The 24,621-nt window shown below is 41.8% G+C and overlaps 1 protein-coding gene across 2 annotated transcripts in view; it reads left to right on the top strand.

Annotated features, from left to right (window-relative positions):
* Positions 1-24,618, top strand: part of LOC137878948 (uncharacterized) — a 58,783-nt gene extending 34,165 nt beyond the window's left edge. Inside the window, exons 3-9 of one of the 2 annotated variants that reach the window (XM_068719483.1) lie at positions 19,274-19,402; positions 20,004-20,157; positions 20,433-20,725; positions 22,290-22,556; positions 22,648-22,800; positions 22,894-23,062; positions 23,146-24,618. In XM_068719483.1, coding sequence (XP_068575584.1) covers positions 20,446-20,725; positions 22,290-22,556; positions 22,648-22,800; positions 22,894-23,060 — 867 coding nt within the window. In that variant the 5' untranslated portion in view covers positions 19,274-19,402; positions 20,004-20,157; positions 20,433-20,445 and the 3' untranslated portion in view covers positions 23,061-23,062; positions 23,146-24,618. Of the gene's footprint in view, positions 1-19,273; positions 19,403-20,003; positions 20,158-20,432; positions 20,726-22,289; positions 22,557-22,647; positions 22,801-22,893 lie in introns of both variants that reach the window. The other variant, XM_068719482.1, reaches the window with a different exon arrangement.
* Positions 24,619-24,621: the final 3 nt, after the last annotated feature.

Here is a 24,621-nt window from a genome sequence, read left to right as displayed (position 1 = left end):
GTGTATTGTCTTTCTTTTTCTATTCCTATCATATTCATGTGTCTCCAACTATGAAGAAAATAGTTTGGCATTGTTGGAAATATGCTTATTCTCTTCTTGCACGAGACATGCCACTCTCATGTTCAGTATGGAGCTAGGGCCAGGAGGAGAATAGCTTAGCTTAGCATAATGACCGTTAGATGCTGTTTAATCTGCACGGTTTAATTAACGAGTTTGAGAAGTTCTGGTTGGTTTATTTTAGTTTACTCTGTTTCCAGTCTTTTATGCTAAGCTATGCTAATTAGCCCCTAGTGGTTGCTAGGGGCTCACTTGTGTCAATTATCTCATCTGATTTTCAGCAGGAAAGCAAATGAGCGTATTTGCCGAAATATCAGCTAAATTTAAGCGGCCATCTTTAATGTACTGTTATGGAAACAATGCGCCAATTAAATTGAATGGAATAGGCCTCTTTCACGGCAGACATTTGGACTTGATGGTGGAAAAATAAAATGAACAACATTCATGAGTGTGTGACAGAATGCACAATACCAGCACCCGAACAGCTAAATGGAATTCAGCTGTCATTATTTACTTTTGTTTTCACACCTGTGCTTTTCCTCCTGTGACATGTCAACACGTCTGCTGTGAGAAGGGGCCCGTTTGTCCCATCGTAGCAGATGCAACAAAGCTGACAGGCAACTGAGAGAGATGTCACACCCACACAGGCCTAAGAAGAGGTCTACTCAGCCAAAATAAGTGGAATTACCTGTGTAGGTGGCTGCTAATTAGCAGTCAAACAAGAGACCAAATTATTATTTACAATGGCGCAGCGGACAATTAACTTGGTGGCCAGTTTATAGAAGTAGCCCAATGGTACCCTTAATTAATAATTGCTTTTATTAAGTCCATTATCCACGATGCATTCTGGCTTTTAATATGAAAGATTCCCAGCCTTGAATAGATGTGTGCTCTGCTGCCGTCAGTAGACGATCCCCTTGTGTTTAACACGGACTCGGAGAGCAAAAAAGTGAACATCGGTTCTGTGGAAATGTCTCTTTTTTTCAGATATAAACTTAGATGTAAACTTCTCAAAGGTCACTTTAAGAATGTATAATGTGAGTACGGCCTTAACTGGCCGGTGCCTTCTCCTCAGAATATTATACGGACGTTCACAGCCCAGTCTTTATTTGAGTAAGGTTGGCAAGACACGTTTTCTGCTTTCTGACCTTCGATACTGATGTTGTGAAGAGAATAAGTATTTTCTGTTCACTTTCCAGATCTTCCCAGTTAGTCCATGAATTATAACGGACAAGCATGCAGTTGATAAAGTATTCTGGCAAAGTGTCAACCACTAATGAGGCGTAATGGACAGATATTAAAAAAAAAAGTAGCCTAAATTGCAGTGGCAAACAACGATTTAGAGCGGAAAAGACCACATTTTATAGTGTTTTATGTATGTATATGTGTGTTTTCTTGCTTTACAACCTGCTGTTTTTTACAACCGTTTAAAATCTTATGATTACAACCACCTCTGAATCATAAAAACACACATTTGAAGCATAACACTAACCCCAGGTCAAGTCCTAATTAATATCTGTTTAATCAGAGCTCTTTACCTATGGGAGCATTAAGGCTTAAACAGGTTCAGAAAACACCTATAAAAAAAAAACACACACATCACACCCACTCAGCCACCCACACACTCACACTCACCACACTAAATTCACGCACCGACGGTGAGCAAGCCCTGGAGATGGATAGTTGGCTTTATATAGTGTGCTTTAGACAAGGAGGGATGGGCTACAAATTGGAGACGGATGTACAGTCTGAGCCAAAATCAATAACAAAGACTTTCATTTCCAAACAAGATGAGGCGCCGGGAGTTGATGTATAGACGTGGAGCTGATGTACGGACTTGGCCCCTGCACGTCCATCAGAGAGACAGGAAACCAGACCTGCGACCATCATGTGACAAATGACTGACATAGCCAATGCTGCATTAGCTCCATATTGGTAATCAGATCAGAGTCGAGGGAGAGGGGGAGTAAACAAAAGATGTGAAAGAGACTAGTTCAGCTTGTTTACTTTGCTCAGACTGTCAGTCAAAGCAAAAAAAAAAACAAGGTTAGAACAGTGAATGTGGATCCAATAGAAGCTCAAGCATACTTCCAAAATCTGCAGTGACTAATCATGTATTCATGCCTCAGGCAACATGATCACGTCACATTATTTTCCTGCAGAGCTGAGATTTTTTCGATCAGGTGCCAAAATGTATGCGCTAACAAAGGAATGCACCGATAGAAGTATTCCTTTGTGCACAAAAGGGAGCTTTTGCACAAATATGATCAGTGTTTTCTGTCTTATAGCGGGATTATTCGAAGGACTTCATGAGTTACACTACGCTTTTGATCATGTCAATGCTTACAGGTGGTGGTAACAGGCTCACAGTAATGACTGAGTTTCTATTGATGAATCTATTTTACTGATTAGTCGATGAATCCAAACGATTAATTTTCCTCAAGAAAATAGTTTGAGGGCCATTTGTTGGACACGGTGTGTTTTGGTGAGAAACACTGAATGCAAACACAACTTCTGTTTGTTTACAAGTCAAACTCCAAAGGGCATCTTTAAGTAAGTTACACCAATTCAGAGATAAAAAAATTTAACTTTTGCTTCATTCTTCTCTACAGCAGAGTTGTTGCTGCCTCTTGCCAATGCCAAAAATCCCATTGGACGCATTGCCCAAGAGGGTTATAATAGGAATTGGTAATAAGGACTATGCTCAGCACAACGTCAAGCTTGTGTGAAAGCCCTGTTAGGGTGAATCCCACGCCATTAAGTCCAAGCAATGTTTGGCATTCTTGCTGCCATTTTGATGGAGTAGCAGCGTCGCTATCACTTCCTCTGTCTCTAATTGTCTGCGTTTCTCTCTGTGGCTCACGAGACAGGAAGTGTCTCCCAGCTTTTCAAAGCGCTCCAGTCTGGCACAACTTTTATTTGATTATTTCCTTTGATGGCTGCAGCATTATGCGTTTTTTTTTTTTTTTGCAAATGTTTTGGACAATGGCTGCACCCGTTATTGTAGTTAATAAAACACTTGTCATTTTTTTCCAGTTCATTTTTGGTGTAGAGTTAAGGCAAGTAGTGCGTGTCGTACCTCCCTATTTGAAGTGCTACATTAAAAACACGTTAAGTTATGAAGGGCAGTGAAGCATTTGCTTCAAAAAGATTGTTGTCACACAAAAGCATAAATGGTAATAACAGTCATTTGACAGGTTGTGTATTTGGACATCATCACACACTTCAATCCTCTGCGCTCATTCATGTCTTTGTGAAACTGCACAATGGTGGAGATTTCAACGTGTAGTCTGTCATATTGAGGGTGTGGTAGAGTAATTACAGCGCAGCAGACAGTTTTGTCCATGGTTAATAGAGATTAATAAGATAATTTCTGCATGCGGGGGAAATTAATTAACGTACAATGTTCTGACCTCGGCGTCTGCAACCTCTAACATCCCTAACCACACCGAGCCCTTGAATTATACTTTTAGAGGCTCTGTTCATTCTGTGCGTTTAATAAAAGCTCATTAGATTCCAGTCTGTTCACGCATTCTCACAATTTAACTGCTACTTTACGCCTTTTCACATTTGTACAGTTTCTTTGTGCTCTTTGTTAGTCTTTGTGATGCTGAATCCAAACATAAACAAAGCCTCACTGAATGTAAATGCTGTCGGAGAGTTCAGTGCAGGTCATATTCTCATCAAAACACTCATTCATTGAGCTCCTTCATATTCTCATATTCTACTTTCAACTTAGTATTTGTGTCAAGGCAATACATGATCAATGTATATAGATTTTGGGACTGTATGAAAATTGTCAGGCTCAGGAGCCAGGCCACACATTTTTTTAATTGGTACATTTTGTTTATTCATTAATAAATAAAAGTGCATAAATTGTCAAAAACGTTGTGCTATTTAAACCCGTGAAGGAATAATTTATTCACATTTTGGAAAAATACGCCTATTCACTTTCTTAACAGGAAGTAGATGAGAAGATTTAACCCTCCGTCATGTCTGTGAGGGGAACCTGTAGCTGTAGCCAGCCGCCAATTAGCTTAGCTTAGCATAAAGAATGGAAACGGCTCTAACGGTAACAAAAAAGCAAAGTGTAAAAAGTGTGCTGAAATATTTCTATTTCTTTGTAGGCCCTGCAATTTCTCTTTCCCCACCCCAGATCCCAACTATGAAAAATATACGGGATTACATCATATCATTTTCCAACCTAATATGTATTAGAATAAATGGAATATAATATAAATATGGAACGGTCAAAAAGATGAAAGATTCTCCCTTACTCTGGATTGCATTATCGTTTACAGAGATTTATAGATCTTTATTTCTCAGTTTAATGTTCAAATTATGATATGGACAATATAGAAAGTGTGTGGTTATCATAGCAAAAATCTAAATCCTAAAGTCCACCTGAAAAATAAGCTTTCTTATTTTTCAACGGCACATTAAACCTACTTTGTAAATAACTTTGACTTTTACAATCATGAATCTACACTGTTACCCCCTGCAGTTCTGAAGTGTGTTCTCCTGTAATTACGGATACTGATTGGCAGCGGATAGATAAGTGTCATGTAAGAACATATAATCATGGTAAAGACCATAATATCAGGAATGGCGCAGCATGTGTGCTTGAAATGCAGCTTTAATGTGTCCGTATGTATAAAAAGCAGAAAGAAAAGTAAAGTAATTCAGAACAAAGTCAAAACAAATCTCAACACTTTTTTTATCAGTATTATTGCTTAATGAGCAGACTGGCTACTCAATAACTTTGAGATATTGAATCATTATCTGTATCCAATTATGTTGTTCCCATTTGAGAAACGTACTTATCGTGTGTTCATTGTGGTCTGCGGTGGATCCGGTAAAAAAATACTAATTTCTTTGACAAGGATCATGTGTTCAAAATTCAAAGTTAGAAATGAAAAGTACCTGAGGGAGAGTGATGTTAATGTGATTAGAGTTTGGCAATTAAGGAGTTCCCCTTTATTATTGAGTAAAATGTGGGCCCTGCTCACCCTCTGCAGAATGAACGAGGCGCTTCACTGCTAGAAGTGAGACGAATAATGTCTGTTTGCATTTGGTAATCTGCTCTCCACAAAAACCCTGATCAGGACGGAGGCGTGAATACCACCGTGTGTGTGTGTGTGTGTGTGTGTGTGTGTGTGTGTGTGTGTGTGTGTGTGTGTGTGTGTGTGTGTGTGTGTGTGTGTGTGTGTGTGTGTGTGTGTGTGTGTGTGTGCGCTGCCCCCTCCCCCTCACCCCAGTCCCTTCATACACTCATATAGACTCCATATCACTTCCATAATACTCCCTATCGTGTTAAGCCTCTCATCCCCATTCAAACCCAGCCTCCTTGCTCCGTTCCCATTTCAATCTGCACTCACTGTAATAGAGTTCGCTATCACCTTCTCCCAATGGGGCAACTTTGCCTCCAAGCCAATCTCTTTAGCTCTGTGTTTTATACTGTCCCTGGGTGTGAGTCATGGGTCAACAATGAAGCTGTGAGTACACTCCCCCCCCCCCTCATCCTCGCTCTCCGTTGGCGCTCCGAGACCCCGGCGCCTCGCAGTGCGTGGGCTGCCCCATGCTGGAGCGTTGGAGCGCTGCTGTGTCAACAACCTCTTCATGCTTTGTGCAGGGGTGACTAACTCGGGGCATCCCAGCTGAGATGTGTTTTACTTAGAGCCGTGCTGTGGCCCTCCACCCTGGAGTAATCTACAGTGATGGAGCAGTTGTGCAGGAAACAAAAGACCTCCAAAGGTGCCTTTTTATATTCATGTGGACCTGCGGCAGTAGAGAGGGTCAAACAAAACACCAGAAATGTGAGCAAAATACTATATTTACTCTTAGTTGGGGTACAGAGATAAATTATCTGTTATAATCTATTAATAATAAAAATAGATAATCTGATTTATATCATTTAAAACTGAATCTTTTATCGGACAAAACAAGAGATTTGAAGACAATTTTGTGGACCAAATTAATTGAAAAAATAATCAGTTGAAGCCCTAAAATCATACGCTTTAACTTCCTGCGTATTTAGGGGAGGAGTCTAAATCATTGATTTCCCTATAGTGTGGTGCGCTGCAGAAGAGTTGTTTTTGTAGACTTGCATTGAAGCTTCCACTGCAGCTATTTGTTGAAAGTATGACAGTGTCAAAGCTGGTGCTGTCGTCTGAAAGGCGCTGATGTGCCTGCTGTTCTGAAATGGTATCTCCTGATTGCAAAAGTTCCTCACATTGAGTCTGTGGCAGTCTGTGAATCTGGTACGGTCATCTCGCAAAACGATCCCCAATTTCTAAATCATGTAAAACTGATTGGAGTCTTTCCAGAGGGCGTGTCGGTGCAAAAGCATCCAAGCGGGCTGATTGGAAAGATTTACTGTGGTTTGGCAAAGGCCATGCTGTGATCAAATGCGTTAATCAAACCGTGTGTGTGGAAAGGCCTGTCGCTGATGAAGAGGGGACTGACAGGTGTGTTCAAATTCTCCAAACCTTAAAAAAAGGAGTGAATGCGGCATCTTCATTAAGCGCTTTGATCTAAAATCTCCATCGTTGCTGGAACATCTGCGCCGCTCGTTAATGGCCGCTTTAAAAAGCGATGTTTCAGTGTGAAATGCTGATTTTAATCCCATTAGAGTCCATATAACAAACACCAGTTCCCACTGCTATTTTCAGGATTACATTAGAACACTGCAGCCACACACTGTTGTAATGTGTAGCTTATTCTGCACCAATAGGACTCTCTTTCCACAAACTGTCTCTTTCCACAAGATTTTCAAATCTCATTCCTGCAAATATTGTCCTTTTTACTCCCCTACATTTGCCAACAAATTTAATTAACAGTTGCTTTGCCGACTAACATGAACAATACAAAAAAAAAAACCTTTAATATTATTTTATCAATAAAGTGTAATTTGTCCCCTGGAGGAAATGCACAATATACCCGGCAGTATGAAGATTAATATATAAAATGTATATAAATAAATTCAAATTAACTCCACATTTACCTGCTGCAACATTAACGTGATGAACACATTAATTCATCATTAATTATATTCCAATAAAATAATACATATTTGTATGCAATAAAACATATTTGTTTATCAACACAGGTGGTTTTCATGCTGTATTTTAGTAATATAATGCTCCTGACATGTTTCTGTCAGCTGACATTGCCCACTACCTGTTTTTTGAACGGATTAAATAAAAAAGATTTACCTTTTTAATTTATCTGGTGGAAGGATTTTGTGACTGCTGTTCCCCCTATGTACTATATATTTAAATCTAACTCCCAGCATAAAAACAAAGTTGTTTTTTGTCTCAGAGTTGGGTTTGGAACAAAACCCCTGAAACATCCCTGTGTATTTCCTCACCTCAGTGCTGATGGCGATGAAGCCCTATTCTCCTCTGTCTCCACGTATAGAACACAGCCCAGTCTCTTGGCAACTGGCACATTATTCTATTCTATTAGAGGCTTCAGGATTGATAATTATGGTGTTTAATCTGAAGCATGGCTAGTGTCCGGCCCGGCTCTCACTGCGGTGCCTTTAGGTCTGGCGCAGGCGAAGGGTCGCTCAGGTCTCCAATGCAGCGTCCTTTTACAGGATGTCAACAGCTGGAGGGAGAGAAAGAAGAAAAAAAAAGCAATGAGTAAAGTGCCGGTTCTTGCTGAGACTCCAAATAAAACAATTTACACACAACTAGGGACTTTGACTCAAATCCTCTCCAGCTGGGAGCTAATTAAAAATGTGACCTCGCACAAGGGGAGGCATAAACAATTTTTATCCCCTTTGCACTGCTCTGCCGCCATTTCTTTCTCTCTGTACACACACACACACACACACACACACACACACACACACACACACACACACACACACACACACACACACACCCCCTTAACTGTATGTGTCTCAGGGGAGTCCGACTGAGAGAAATGAGTTACTGATTTCACTCTAGCTTACAGGAGCAACAGCAGCACTCTATAGGCTGCAGAGTGTCAGCACTGGGCTCTCACTGATCATTTGTGTGTCATAATTAATGTCACATGTTTTTTGAGTTTATCATATTTTTAGGGGGAAAAACACTCTGCATATATTTTTTTTTTATTGTTTATAAAAACGTTTATATTTTTGGCATTTCCAACTGTGGTTTTCCCACCTTGAAGTAAATGAATCAGGACAGCGGCCGGGTGAAAACGGGTCAGTTGATACAGCATCGACCAACAGCTTTGGGAGAAATATCGGAATTTGTCTTCCTACATAATTCACACCGGGACTCATTGTAAAAAGAGGCTGACATTTGATGAATGCCTCCATCAAACAAGTCGATTGAACTGGATTCTGGTGCATGCAAGAGTGCTTTGATGTGTCCAGCACACTTAGTGCACATGTGCTGCGGGGGTTGATTTGCTGATGCTGTGAGGCCTTAGTGAATGTGGATCCATAAGCTTTAATGTCCTGCTCAGTTGTTTGGTATCTAGAGTCACTATATCTCATTGATAAATGTGTGGAACTTGACTCTGATTGAGCTCTACCCCTCGGTTTAGTCGCGCTAAAACGATCTACTAGATGTCGCTGTATCTTTACATGTCGCGTCTTTCCAGTTCGCCTCCTAACAGGAAGTTAACAACAAACAAGTCACTCCGGACATGACCACTCTGTTAGCTGGGATTTATGTATGTATTTTCAACAATCATAGTTTCAGAAGTCTAACTGAACAAAATGTAATAATGTGTTTTTATGAAATAAAGAAACACTAATGAACATTCACTGTTGTTAAAATCATATTATTAATGTCATTCCATAATATATTTGATGAAATTATATCAGTATGATTTTTCACCCTTTCTAACAGTTAATAAGGTTAATATCTAGATAAATACCTGGAAATAATTATGTTACCGATAAAACTACTAATTGACTTCTAACAAATTGACATTATTAGCATAATACATGGTCTGTATTTTACTTCTAACCATGAAGTGACATCCCAGCTGTTTGGTAGAGCCCAATATTGAAGATAAATTGTGGGGTCTGTTTAAAAAAAAAAAACAACACATTAATTGTTATTATTGCCCGAAGGAAATAAGAAATGCAAAAAGAATCTGTTATTTCTTCTCAGTGAGGAGCTTAGATAAATACAGAGTAATCACTGCATGAACACAGACGACCCTACGGATCAATGTTAGATTGAAATAATGTCTGTCCCAGTGTCCTCACACTCCAGTGTTTACGTTTTCTTACTTCATGTAGCTGTCGGTCGGAGTGACAGTGGGTGAGCAGGAAGCGCTTCAGTGTCTCGCTGAAGGACATTTTGGAGGATAAACGGCTTTTGATGACACACGCTGGCTGTCGGCCGGGATAGAACCTGTGACCTTTCCGCTAAAGGAAGGTCTCTGTGCCCACTAGGCCACCCGGCCACCTCGCTTTGTTTTTACTGAGAAGAACCAAGGTCAAGAACATGAGAGCGTTACCTTCGCAGTGCGTGCACATGTAGGATTTTAACACTGATCTCTGCTCAAATAATAGGGATGACTTTCCGCAAAACGACTGTCTGCCCATGTTTGATAGGATACCTGTTCATAACCAGCAGTGGAGAATAATTACAGTAAAGAGAGTACTTGGAATTAGTCAAGTGCTTTTTTCATGCACTTGTGTTTTTGGAGTACACAACTACTTCTACATAAGTACACTGACCTTTTTCAATATGACCGTATGCAACTAGTTTACTTTTGAGTTCACATTGAAATCATTTTTCAATCTCATCACAGGTTTCATTTTTGCAGTTCTGGTGATAATGACATATTTATAAATCCTCGCTTTTATACAATATCTGTGCTGGCTACATAATGATTAAGGTTGAGGAATAAACTATGGTTATTGTTAGGGAAGATTGTGGTTACAGTTGAAAAGACACAAAGAGGCAAACGCGTGTTATTGCAGGTCTGTGACACAACATGAATCTTGGGATACTGGGCGTCGTAACATGTGACCATAACCAATGGAAATGATGGAGAAAACCATAAAAATAAGACAGGATCTGTAATAAACCAGTACTTTGAGGAGGATAATTCCACCCTGGATCATCATTCAAGACACATTTGACTTTGAGGACTTACTTTTTCCTCATTGAAATGATCAGACGGTCCCCGATCTTTGTGTATTTGCTCATTTGCTCACACTCTTGTACATGCAGGACATTTTAACCAGAGACATTTGAGCTGCACGTGCATCATTTCCATGGTGATAAATCGCTACCTTTATCCGTCTGGGTTGATTATTTGGAAGCCCTATGATGCAATGTCTAGGTCAAGATAAAAGTTATGGATTATTAATGAGACTTTTAAGTAGAGAGAGTTTTGAAATGTCCATAGGTGGGTATTCTCATCTCTCACCTGCACCGCCCTAATGAAACACCCAGTGAGAAGAAAGGGAGGCGGCAGGGAGGGCCGGTGCAGAGCAATCTTCCACTGAGCCAAAGATCTCAGCAGCACCCCGAGAGGCTTCACTCTCCCGACGCTTATTAATCCGGAGAATGAAATGAGGCTAACAGCGCTGAGTGCTTCAGAAACAGCCATCAGCGGTGATGGTGTGATTGTGATCCGCCGATAGAAGAGAGGTTTTGAGATTGGGCCAAAATTAGAGGAGACTTGTGGAGCGAGATATATCCGTGATTTGTAAAAGTGAAAGAGACCGACGGCACCAGATAAAAAGTTTTAAAAAGAAGTGGAAGTCCTTGGTTGACACAACAGTTTAAACGGATCCTCTTGTGTTTAAGAGATGTGCTCCACATCTAGTGTCTCCTCTGAAATACAATCTCACCCGGAGCTTTCAATCATAACACATGATCTTCACGAGCACAGAGTTTGTCCAGTTGTCTTTGTTGTTGTTGTTGTTGTTGTTGTTTTTTATTTCCGCTCTTTTTTCATAGTGGCTTAAAATTTGAGCTTTAAAGCGAAAAAACATTTTTCATGCAGTGACCGATTTTAAGATTTGGGGCTATTTAGCTTCCATAACATGTCTTCATTCAGACTAGTGTAAAAATACACTTTTAGGTGTTTATTACTATCATGTCTGTTCCTGTCTGTAGATTTCTCCGAAATTCATGAAAAGTTAGCAATAGATAATGTTCATATTTAAACATAACATTTCAGAAAACGCGTCATGAAAAGAACAAAATATTGAAATGTAAGTAATCAACTGGGGATATCTATTAGTGAACAGCAGTTGAATCGAATCTATTCCATTCAATTTAGTTTGTTGAATGTGTCACCCTGGGTGTCACCCTTTTAATGTGCTTCTCATCCTCCTCTCTATAATTGTCTCTGTTAATCCAATCTACCTTTCATGGACAAGTCAGGGTTTTTGTGTGAAATTCATATTCAAAGTGTCAGAGTACGTTTCATGCTTCATTCTTATGCTCTAATGCTCCTTGGTTATTTGTCACATGTTTCTTAATGCATGGCATTAAGTGGAAATTTGCTCACCCAGGCGTGCCACTAACACCGCACAAATTATTACTTTAATAATTTGCATTTCATCCTTCTTTGATCTTTATCAGCGAGGCGGAAATGAAGGCCTATAATGTATTACTCACACACATGGCGTGTGCTTGATCTGATTGTGTGGATCATATTGAAGATCTGGAATATGTTTGTTGTTGTTGTTGGCATGCTTTTATTTTAGTGACGGCTTTGGCGCTGATGATGCTTTACTGCAGCAATTCTGCAATGAAATTACCTGTCAGTCAAACCAAATGTTGAGACGCTGTTTTCTTACCTGGGTGTGTATCTTTATCAATAATTGTACTCAACAATTGATCAAATGCCACGTGTATGTGAAAGGTGTGGACTCTCAGCTTGTTCAGCTCATTGTTTTCTTTTATTGTTTTTACTGTTTCGCAGTCTCACTGCTCTCATCCTCATTATTTCCAGATGTCAGTAGAGAAGACAGAACCACCTTTACACTACTTGTCCAGCAGCAAACGGCAGAGAGACATAGTTAGCGGCTAGCTGGTGAACACTGAGGCGCACTTCACTAATGGATGCTAATGTTTGCAAAAACGTTTGAAACATCAACCTCATAAGGTGTTAATATATCATGCGTTTACAGCTTTATGGGCTGTCCCTTAAAAATGTACATCCACAGTATTTTACCAACAAAACAAGTGCTTAGATCAGCATATATAGAAAAAAAGTGTTCTTACAATCAGCATCAGAGTGAAGCAAAGCCAATATTTGTTAAAATAATAAGGCAGAGGATTATTACTTAAAATTCCTCTATTGGGAGAGCCGTCTTAAAAACACTGAGGCTGTGGATGAAGTTATTAAACGATCCTGTCGGCTACATGAACGTAGAGAGAGTTCAGCAGCCCAGGACAAGAATATGTTTCATGCTGGAAAGTGTTCAAGGGCCACTCCCAAGTCTTTTATGGGCTGCAAGTGGCCCCTGAACGGGCCTTTGAGTACCACTGATCTACAGTACCGTGTGTCGGCGAGACCATCTGAGCACATAATTAACTGGAGGAATTGGCCCCTCTCACTCGCCACGGTGGCAAGAGTACAGAACTTTTCTTCAGTGCGTGTTTGCCTAGCGATAAGTCATATCTCACTGAAGGTGTGCTACGGCCTTACCCACAGAGGATGGAGGTAGCCTCCGCTTAAATCTGAATCACACATAACCATATGCAGGGCAGCGCATTGCCGGTGCTGCAGGCGAGATTGCTTACGCTCCCTTCAGTGTCTGAGTTAATCCAGGAACACATAAGTGAAATAGGGGTCATCACACTCCTCTGTAGTCACACACACAAAGTTCCCTGTGTGTGTGTGTGTGTGTGTGTGTGTGTGTGTGTGTGTGTGTGTGTGTGTGTGTGTGTGTGTGTGTGTGTGTGTGTGTGTGTGTGTGTGTGTGTGTGTGTGTGTGTGTGTGCGTATGAGTGTGTGAAGGACGGCGAGTGAATGAAAAACTCGAGGCAGCAAATCTCTGAGCAAATCCTTAACGGTCTATTTATACATTCTTTTGAAAATCCTGGAGCTCGATGCAGCCCTGAAATGTATTGCCGCTGCAACTCTGCTCACTCAAATGCTCGATACTATTTTTATGGGCAACAACAACAACAGCTAACCATCATGGCCAACAACCATTAACAGCAATGGCCCTCATGGCTTTTGTGCCACGTCCCCCGTAGCGCTTGATGAGAGGTGCTGCCCGGTTGAGAGACACTGCAACAAGCAGACGGTGATATTTGTTACCTGAATGATGCTTCGGGGCCTCAGTGTAGTGGCCAAGAAATATGAGCGCCCGGGTTTCTGCCCCATTGGCTAAGAGGAACATTTCCCCGCAGTCTCACGATTAGGTAGCCGGCCTCGCGGGGTGATTCTCCCCTACAGCTGTTTGTCACGGCCGTGTGAGGCACTACAATGCATCACGCGGCGAGTTTGTCAGTTCGGGGAAATATGAGCACGCCCGGTGTTACGACACCTTAAGCCAACCCAGCCTGCCCACACCGAAACAATGGTAGCTTCTCAAATCAGGTCGGAGCATTTGCATAGAAATTGGTTCTAGATCGGGAGATGGGCCTTCAAAAACGCTCTCTTTCTGTGTCGCACACACAAATAAACATATAGAGAGTCTGTCCCTTTTGAGGTCCAATCACTCCGGCACATGGAGCACTCCTCAATGAAGTCAGGAGGGAGGGCATGATGAGAAATAGATCTAAGGACGACCCTTCATGTTTACCAAAAAGGGTGAGTGGCAACCAGAGAGGATTTAACATGCAGAAATTCTCTGTATGGCTTTCTCTTTTAAGATATCTTTAATTTACATGCCTTTGGTCCTCCATTCCCAGTTGTTTCATATTCATATTGTGGTTGTATAAGAAGGTCCTTGGAGTTTATCAGCCTTTAACAGCAAATATCCTCGTCATTGCTGCTTTCTTGGAGAATAAATAAAGGAGGTTTACTGGGCAGAAGGGGGAGACAGAGGGGCCCTGTGGCTTTAGTCAGTTTGTCATTGCAAAAATGAGGTTTTTTTCAGACCCCTCTGGATCTGGCTGATCCTGGATTGATGCAGGACTAGATCAACATTGTAGGAAATACTTTTACTTGCTTTCTTGCAGAGCTAGATAAGAATATCTCATATCTGTTTTATATATATGGCTACAGACAGCAGCTGGTTAGCTTAGTACACAGACTGGAAACGGGGGGAAACAGAATGAAACAACAATGTCCAATACATGGTTAGATAGGAGTGGGTGCTTCGCAACAACATCTTCCTTTCTGCGATGTTGCTTTACTTCTTCTGACAGACAAATTATAATTTACACAGCCACTAAAGGACTTAAACATAGGTTGTTACAGGCATATGAGCCATCAGAACTGTTGCTTTTCTGGTGAGGACAGCATTAGACTGCATTCACACCAAATCAGGCTTTTTTGCGGCGATAAGGGGAGGGTTGTGTGGGAGCGTCACTTAAGTGGCCAATTTGTGTGACATCATGCTGTCACCTTTAGCCCCCCACCAATCAAGTAGGTGGCGGTAACGCCCTTAAAAGCAGTTTGCCCACCGCCATTAAACAACAAAAGAGAAACAGAAGAATAGAACCCCTGCCTCGGACCATTTCTTCCATTTCCAGTCCGCAAACTCAAACAAAGTTGAAGTGATTGGCCACCGCAGTTTGACGTCTGTTTGCATTTCCTCAGAAGTTGATTCTGTTTTTCAAAAGTTTTCATGCGCCGTGACTGGAAGCATTATGTGTTTCAGTTGTCCGTTCATACGCGGTCCATTCCGTCCAACTTGGTCATTGTGACTCAAGAATGAATATGCTAATTATGACAGTTTCTCCCAAATGTCTAATAGGATGAAATGATGACAGGGATGCAACACGACAGAGGTTGGTGGAGGCAGACAACCACGAGGCGTTAATTCAAATGAATGGGAGGAACGGCATTTTCACCGCTAGGCCTCTTTGGTGTGAATGCAGCGTTAGCCTTGGTCCACTGCAGAAGAGAGCAAGCAAGAGACAAAATATCCGGTCTAGTCACTTTCCCAATACTCTCAACTGCTGCCCTCGTGCGTTGCTCTCTTTGCCAAACTCTCACATCACTGCTGCATCGTCCTCCGCAAACCGTTCTGAACTTTTACCATTTCTTCCTGGATAATGAAAAGGGGTTTTGGAGGAGCCAGGGTTGGAGGAAAGCTGATAAATGTCACGAGGTTGATGGCTGAACTGCGGACCGAGCAGCAGGGGTCTGGAGAAACGAAGCAGTGAAAATGGCATTCTGTTGCGGAGACACTCAGCTGTAGTGACAGCTACCACAGTGGGCATCATGAGCTAATGCCAGGCTGCCTGATGCAGGTGTCTGAACCTAAAGAGCACCTTTCAGTCACATCTGCCATATCAGTGTGTGAGGGCTTCGCCGCCGCGGCTCGGCCGTGTCAGACTTGAAGCGGTGCTGCAAGTTAACAGATGGAAAGTTTTCTCCTGGCTTTCGTGAATGTCATGTGTGTGATTTGGACTGTCAGTACGACTATTTTTGGCTGACAACTTCAGAAAAGAAGTCATCACCTTTTGCGCTGTGATATATGAGCAAGGAGCAGAAATTGTCCCGGTGTCAGAGAAACCTGACAAATGTCTCGCAGAGAGGAAAACCAACCAGCTCAAGCAACTGTATGGAACATTATCTGCCAAGGACAGTTTGTTTTTGCAGTTAGGTGGTGATGTATAGCATTTCACAGCTCGCTCCGACGGGTGTTTCTTCCGTCGTCAGGCAAGGTGGGAGCTGAATCTGATCCTGATTTGACGTGGTGATGGGAAATAAAACATTTAAACACCTACACAACAGCTTTGTCTCAGCTACGCGAGGCATTCATTAATAATGACTTACCACTGCTTTCTCACAGCAGGAGCTTTGAGAAACCTTGTTTGCTTTTTCTCATGAATTGGCCATTTTAATTGTAAGCCTATTATATCGCCATTGGCTACATATAATCTTATTATTATGATAGACGTGATCCAAAAACTGGACAGGAATGAAGACATTGCTGAGTTTTTTGTTGTTTTTTGTGGCTTGCAATCCACTTTAGGGTCAAAAGAAATGCGGATAATTTAACTGCACTAAATGTCATTTTGTACCTTGAGTGATTTAAATTTGATTTTAAATTTCACTGAAAAGAGGCCGACTCCACATGCTCCATCCGACTGAACAGTGCCTGAGGATCCTAAATAAAGGAACAGAAAGAGGCAGGGAAGCTGCTCGTTGCCGATGAAAGAACAACCAGTGCTGTGCGGTAATCACTTGAGGGAACAGACCATTGATGGGGTTTTGAATAAACCATTAAAAAAATCACTTTTTGACAACTGACTTGGCAGGTATATAACTATGTCTCAGTTCCTCCTATGTTTCCCTCTATAGTTTAAATTACCAGGGGATCATGATTTTGACAGCACAGCCCCATCGAGCTGCCACTTAAATGTTTCCTGGAGTTTGACATGTTTGACAAATGTTTTGTTTTGTTTTTAAATGCACTTGCAGCAAATGAGGGTGCCTGCTGTCGTGACCTATACAAAGGCAAGTTAACCGCAGGACGTACTGTATTTTACAGCCAGTTTAGCTTTGTGTTACATCTTATTTAGAAAAGTCTGCCATGGATGTAGCAATTTATGTGAAGGCGCAGGTGAATTCTAACCAAAATGGAGGGCTTCCAGCTCTCGGAAGAAATGCATCCGCTGCTCGTCTGCAAACGAGCCAGCACCATCGACGGTAGCGATGGAGGCGTACGGAGCCGGGGAGGGGACAGCCAAGTGTGTGCTGAAGTCCCTCTGGCAGTATTCAATGTTTGTCTCTGTGACCCAGAACTCCCTTCTGACAAAACGCTCCCTCATTTCAATGCTAATGTGCTGTTATGGGTATTTTCAAAGCGTTGCTGCTATTTATTATGAATCAGCTTACCTGAGAGGCGCCGGTTAATCCTGTAGATCCCTGCACAGCTGCCGTGCGCCAAGAGGTCATGGAGATAGTGTTTAAATAGACTCTGCCTCCCTTATTATTCCAAGGGGACGTCTCCGGGCCTGTAACCAGCTGACAGATTCACTTCTTTCTCCCTTTTTCCTGCATATCTGCTAAGTGGCAGAGAGGTAAAGATCACAGGATCAAGTAAGATGCCGTTTTCACACAACAAAACCTCCTCTTTTGATTGTTTATTCATGTCTTGGAAGCACCAGGTATCTTTATGAATAGCTCGCAGCAGTTCGTCATCACCTGGAGGCTCGCGAGAAGCCATCACCGACAATGACACTTTGAGAGCAGGTTTTGAATAGAGGACAGCAGAACATAATGAATATGGACCCCGTGTAATGAGAGAGCGAGGAAACAATCTCAAACGGCCTCCAGCTGTTTACTTTAAAAGACGTTAAGATATTGGAAAATGTACGTTGCTGTGAGCATGCGTGCAACAGTCAGAGGAGAATATAGTGAACTAAAACGATTTACCAAATGCGCCCTCGTGTTCGACGTCTTCATCCACCAGGAAGGACGGGGAACCGGATGCTTTGTGGCTGCACTTAAAATATTTAACTAAACCCAGCTCCTCATTTCGTCTTCCTTCTGTTTCTGTATATTTTGTGAATACTGCATGAAGTTTAGCGTTCCGTCTCCGGTTTCACAGACTGTGGAGACATAAACAAATTGAAAAGACTACTTTGTCTGTATGTAAAGAGGAGTCGAAAACAAATGCATCATTAAATATTAATGGCGTGATGATTGTCAATAAATGTAGGCGTTTGTATTCAGAGATGCAAGCCGTTCCAAAAATAGAGCAGGCACTTGTTATCAGTGAGTTTGAGCTGTTCAGTACAGACCTATACGTTTCCACTGTTTATGAGGTTACTAGCTCAGCAGCGTCTACCTGCTGTTCACTGCCATCTCTCTGAGAGGGGAGCTCCAACGCTGAAAGCTACTCGGTCAGCACCGCCGACGATTCATCACCCGAAGTTTTGAGGATTTTGTGTTAAAGATAATCACATTGTCTCATTCTTCTGTCATGAACTGCCACCAGCCAGCGAGCTGGGATGGGAAGGTTCAGAATCCCTTTAACTGCTCTGTCAAAACAGTTCAATCAGTCCTCTCCTCCAGTCTTGTTTGTTTGTGTTTTGGTAATTGTGGCATTGATTTGGAGCCAGTCCTCCTTCACTCTTGAATGTGTTTAGTGGCACTCTGCAGACAGCAGCTGCTGCTTTACCTCAACTTGCTTGTGTCTGCAAAATAAAATGATTAACACACCCCACATTCCATGCCCACAGTTTTCACAGTGTCCATATACCTTTTCAGAGAAATATTGATCCATGCATTTGTTGACTTTTGAAGTATTGTGATGACTTCATAGTAGGAAAATCCCCACTACAGCGCTTCAGCTTCTCCACGCCTGCGAAAAGCAAATGGTGATGTTGAGGTGAAGGCTGCCTGTGAGAAAGCGAGACAGCCTCTCTGTTTCCATCTTTCATCCCGGACGTGTGAAGACATTCCCCTCCTACCTCATCTCTCCTTTGACGTGCTTCATATCGGCTGCCGGATCACGTTCGGAGAGCCCAGTCAGTTTTAATCACACTCTGCTTTCACCGCTTCCAGCGGCCATCGCTGCAGCTGAGCAAAAAGCAGGAGAAAGTGGAGGCGAGACGAATACCAAGTTCATGATTACACGCACTGACAGCTGATCCTGGATCCTGCACAGATAACGTTACAGAGAGAAAGATCAAAGCAAGGTGGTCAAGAGCTTAAAATTAGGCTTCTTTTTTTTTTTATCAACCCAAACTCTTAAAGTCTGTGCTTCTTAAATCCCTTTCCCACCACCAGATGGCATTTTGCAGTGACTTGACAATTTTGGACTCCTTGTGTTTTTGAAGGCAGAGCCAATGTAGCCTGTTTGTTCAATTAATGTCTCAAATAAGTGGTTGATAATTGTTGTCCTGTGAAGGTCCTGTTTTGCATGATTTGGAGTTAAATAAAGACCAGATACACCAGACTATTTACATAGTCTGGTGTATTTAATTTGTGCTGCACTCAACCATTCTGGCCCAAATGTGAATGTATTAAGGCTCTACGAATAAACCATTTTTAAACTTAACTGTAAAAAATTTGCTACAAATTTGTGTGAAAATGGGAAAATGCAAAAAAAAAGAAGAAAATATTCCATTAAAATATGTAATTTCGACCTTTCTTGAAGAGCCTTTGTGCCTCAGGAGAACCAAGGAATCCAGGTCTGCAGCCCTCTGTATGTTTCACCCTGATGCCTCTGCACGACACAAAGGAGGAGGTGGCCTTCGGCAGGCTGTTTCACCAAGCACCAACCATGGTGACCATACATTCATATGTACTGTTTGCATGCTGTGTTGATGCACTCGGCTGCATTCCAATGTAGCAACACTGACACCTCTTGGCCCAATGGGAAACTGTCACAGGACACTTAGATTAGGAGTCCTGTGCTTCAATTAATCACCTTTTTGGGGACAGTTTAGGGTAACAGTAGTCAAGGGGGAAATCTGTTTTGTTGTGAATGTTCTGAAACCAAAAAAAAAAATTTTTGTAAAAAAAATAGAAGTAATAATAGATATTATAATTGATATTATAAATTCTAAGGTAGAAAAGATGGGCGTATTCTTCACATTTGTGCCCAGAACCAAACTGAAAAGTCAATATACACCTGCATACACGGAAGTTTACCCTAAAACTTTAGACATACATTTTTAAAAAAATGATTTATGTATCATTATTTATATTTTAACCTCACATCAACTTATTTGTAATTTATTTGAACCATGTAGTTCTATTTAACTTTTAATTGATTACTATTAAGATATGTTTCTATATCATACGGTTTACATTGTTTTATTTAAATACTGTACAGATATATTCATGTATCCTGTTTACACCGTGCTTCTCTCCCTCTCTTTAAGACTGAACGCGACCACTAGGGGGCGTCAGCTGCCACTGTACTTCTCTGTCCAACCGGTAGAGAAACCACCGAAGCGCAACCACCTGTACTCTGAGCATGCGCACTGCATTTGTTTTTGTATCGTCGCGGTTTGCTTCCTGCTTCCTCGGGAGATGGTGAGAAGTGATTTATTAAAACTGTAAATGTATCATAACTGTAAAGACAAACGTGCACGTGCTTGTTATTCAGATTAAAACAATAAAGAGACGTTTGGTAGCATAAATCTCACCGAGCAGGGTTATTATTCGCAACAGAGGCTAGTGGAATGTAGCTTCACACACACGATACGAACTATTTGGGACCATTTAATTGGGTACATTTACCTCATAGTAACTGTTGTGGCAGACAGGTGTGTGGAGTTTTAAGCTAACCTCAAACCCCATCTTTCCAGGTGAGGCTCTCGCATGGAGGCAGAGTGTGAGCAGGTCCATGGAGGTGGTGATGAGGAGGAGGAGGAGGAGGAGGCAGGAGCAGATGAAGCCATGCTGTGGTCCTTCCAGGAGGCTGTGGAGAGGCAGACCCTGCAGATAGGAGCGTCAGCTTGCGGGGCCACAGCTGTGGTGGACGTGCTGAAGGCCCTCGGCGTGGATGTGGCCCCTGAGGAAGCGGACCGCTGCGTGCAGACCCGCCTGAGGAGGAACGAGTCCCCCCTGCCCGACTACCTGCTGTCCCGGAGTGAAGCCGGTAAATGTCCTCATGTTAGGGAGAGCTATCTGTGGGCCCTTATATATGTCACCAGACATATATAAGTACAAGTACATATTCAAGGTACTTGTACTTTACTTGAGTATTTCCTTTTTATGCCCCTTTACTTTTCAGATGACTGTTCTTCACACTCATCCTGTCCAGTGAAAGCCGTCTATCTAAACATTTGGTGAATTTGAATCTGAATTTTTCTGATATGCAACTTAATCAAAAAATTGACGTAGTTGTAGATCTATTTAAAAGTCTTGCTTTTCTGGAGCATATTTTTTTTTATGTTATTGAGCAAATCGTTGTTAATCTAGAGTCTAATTGATCAGGGTAAAAAAAAAATGTATAGAAATTTTATCTGTGGGTTTTGTGCGCTGTTTATACATTTTCCTAAATCCTTATTGCCTAATACTGCCTCTGTTGGAGGGTCCTATATTAGTGACAACTCGCTGTCTTTCCACAGATTTATCAATGGCCTAATTTAAGATGAGTAAAAGTAATCTCCAGATGTGGTACAGCCATACCTCCGCTCTCTTTTGGGAGTTCAAGTTTTAAACCTTACTCTGTCTTTCTTTCACTGCCAAATGAACAGGGAAATCATTTCATAGTATTGTTTTGTGGTATGGGGAGAGCTTGGGAAAATGTACATTTCTAGTGAGACTCAAAAACCTCATATATTTTTATAAGACACTGACTTTTACTTTTGATTATTTAAGTGTGGTTTTGATACTTTTATAAAGGATCAGAGTACTTTTTCTACCACTAAATGAGTGTATAAAATCAAATGTCTGTATATAAAATAGTATGGACACAGATGAAATGCACATTTTGTTCTGCCTTCCACGGTAATAAATGTCTCACTGAATTATTATCTTTTATGCAGGAAGAAAATGAAATCATAAACACCAGCGATGTAACGTAACCTATGTCTGAATAACAAAAAGCCTGAAGCTAGAAATATATTTTATTGCATGTCTTTAAAGGATTTACTACATTCGTTTGACTAAAGAGGACTAAACTTCTCTAAATTGTCAGATATCGCACTTCAAACACTTGAGCTCAAAGCGGCCCTCTCCAAACTGTCCTGTGACATTTCAGCGAATGAAATATTAATACATAAAGCATGACTTTGCATAGGTGGCATATCTTCACTGGGCTCCACAGACATTTCAGGTGTCACAGATGCTCGCGGAGACTATAACTCCCCCGCTGAATGGGGCTCCGTAATGTCTCGAACCCATAAGTGCGGTTTCCTGCCAGCGTGACAGCTGGCTGCACTGCCAACCAGGCGAATTCAAAAGTACCCTCTTGAATTAGACAAAGAGTTTTATGTTTCTCAGAGGAGCGACTGTAATTGTCTTTTTCAGCTCTGTTACACAATTTTTGCATTGACGTCTCAGGCACTTAGCTCAAGCTGTCATCACACGTGAGGCTCTGAATGGAAAAGAAACACACTTTTAATCATTGGATCTTAGACACACTACAAGTGTAATAAAGCTGCTATATTTCTAGGATGATCTGACAGGTGATAAAGGTAATAAAAAAATTGTTTTAGGTGCGACTCATTCTCAGCTCATCCAAGGAGCACAGGAGGCCAGTAAGGGGAAGGTAGCAGGTCGCTTCTTCCACTTTCACCCTCGGCGGCGGGTCAGACTGATCCCCTGGCTCGCACGCTGGATCCGAAAGGGCGCCGTTCCCGTCGCCACCATGAACATGCAGCTGGCCGTGCCCGAGGGAGAGGAGGTGCCGGACGCCTGGCACCATCAGCTCGTATTCGGCGTTGCACCCCGTGCTGTTTTCATGACCAATCCTTTAGATGTAGGTGAGTACGGGCAAATAACGTTTTCAGGAGAATCATCTCTTCTCAATTTTATACGAATAATATATATGTATATACTTTGTTAATTTTTCAGGAAGTGAGGAAGAGGTGCACCAGAGACTCTGCAGCGAATCTGTGTTACTGATTCGTCGAGAAGATGTCCTGCAGAGACTGATGCCAGATTGCTGTCTGTCCAGTTTATCAGAGAGTCAGTCTGACCCGCGGTGGAAAGCCCTGGATATCGAGGGTAGAAGCAGTTAATTAAGGTTTTATTTATGCAGATTTATGCAGACTGTTCATCCCGTTAGAAGTGCTTTCATCCCATTTTTCTGCCTGGCAGGTCAAGTGAGGCAGATGGCCCTCGAAGAGGAACAGGAACCAGATCGACCCAAGTTAGCACACATCACGATCCCGGCAGCGTACAGCTCAGGCGTCACACTGTTCGCCCTGCGAGGGTCACAGTTAGGACACCAACTCCTCAATGCCCCTGAACTCCCTTTGCTGTGACGGTACTGCTGCTCGTGGACTTGAAGACTTATTTATTGTGACATGAAAACAGATAAAATACCACTTTACTGATCCTATTGTTTAGGATCAGCGGATATCCATCCTGCTGAGGTGATCCGACTGGAAGAGAGATACAAAGTAAGAGAGAGAGAGCTACAACAAAACACATGATGTTTGAATGAGTACTGATGACGCAGCTGTTGCACATAGCATGTTGGACACATGAACTACGTAAACATTTGCACAGTATAAGAATGTATTACAGATGTGTGCTGGTGCTATGAAGGGACTATAAAACCGTGCACTACAAAAAAACGATTGTTGATACTCATTGTTAACACATCTGTTTTCTAACCTAAACTGCAGAATCAACCTCCTGCACCGTTAGAATCAAGTGCCCACATGTGGGGCTTCATTTGCCAGCTGTCATCAAACATCTGCAAATATCTTCACCAACACTGTCATCGGTGTTCATTTCTATGACAGGTTTTTAGATCATTCCCAGTTTTGTGTGAGGTCATTGCTTGAGTTGCGTATGTTTCAAATAATGAGAGGAGCGCTCGTGCAAGCTGTCCGTCTTCTTTTAGCTCCACCCATGCCATCGTGTGCTCCTGTATTGACCACCGTCACTCATTCAGAACTTTCCCTCATCTGCTGCATGCAGCCCCTTAACTAGAGGGAAGATCCCATCTGTCCCTATCTGGCCGCTTACAGTTAACTTTAGGATTGACTTTCAGAACGTATTGATTTCTCTCGAGCAGTAAATGGCAGAGCTCCAGCTTATATTTCAGCGCTGTAATTCCTGATGGTCCGAAGCTTATATCAGCGGACTAAACTCATCTGATTGCTCTAAAGGCCACAGTGAGCGCCGAAGGTGGTAGTGTCATTGCAGCCGGGGTGCTTCGATGTTAGCGCAATTAAACAATATCCATCAGTTTTCCCACTTGAAGTCAGTTCTCTATTATATGTTAAGATGGCCATTGTCCAATGTTCTGTATGTTGTCGGACACAATTGTTGCATGTGTTTGTAATCTTTCAGGCTCGTTTTGAATCGGCGTGCATAAGGTAAAGTTAATTTAAATCAATTATAAGGTTATAGGGTTAAATTCAGATCCTCTATTTAAGGAGAAGTATCAAAGCCACTAAGCAAAAGCACTCCACTGCAAGCATGAGCACTGCATTTCAGATATGTCTTAAGTAAAAGTTGTATTATGAAGTAATACTACACTGTTTCGAAAGTATTGTTGTTGTTGTTGTTGAGGCTAATTTAACTACTTATGTACTTTAACGATGGCATTTGTCTAAGCTCGGTTTGTCTAAGTTAGATTTTGTATGTAATCCGCAAGTTAATTTGTAAAAACTAAGTAGTTAGTATTAAGTGCAGTATTTTCCTCGAGAATATAGTGGAGTTGAAGTATGAAGTAGCACAGAAGGTACTCAAGTAAAGTACCTTAAAATTATACTTCAGTGCATGCAGTTGGTTGCTCTTCATCACTGCTTTTGGCAGAACAAGTGACGCATAATATCCTTATTCTACCCACATGATCAGTATTTCACATTC

The sequence above is a fragment of the Cebidichthys violaceus genome, unplaced genomic scaffold (assembly GCF_023349555.1).
Source record: "Cebidichthys violaceus isolate CVI_PGR_0920_01 unplaced genomic scaffold, fCebVio1.0.p SCAF_24, whole genome shotgun sequence".
Lineage (NCBI taxonomy): Eukaryota > Metazoa > Chordata > Actinopteri > Perciformes > Stichaeidae > Cebidichthys > Cebidichthys violaceus.
This window is presented reverse-complemented; position numbering and strand designations above follow the sequence as displayed.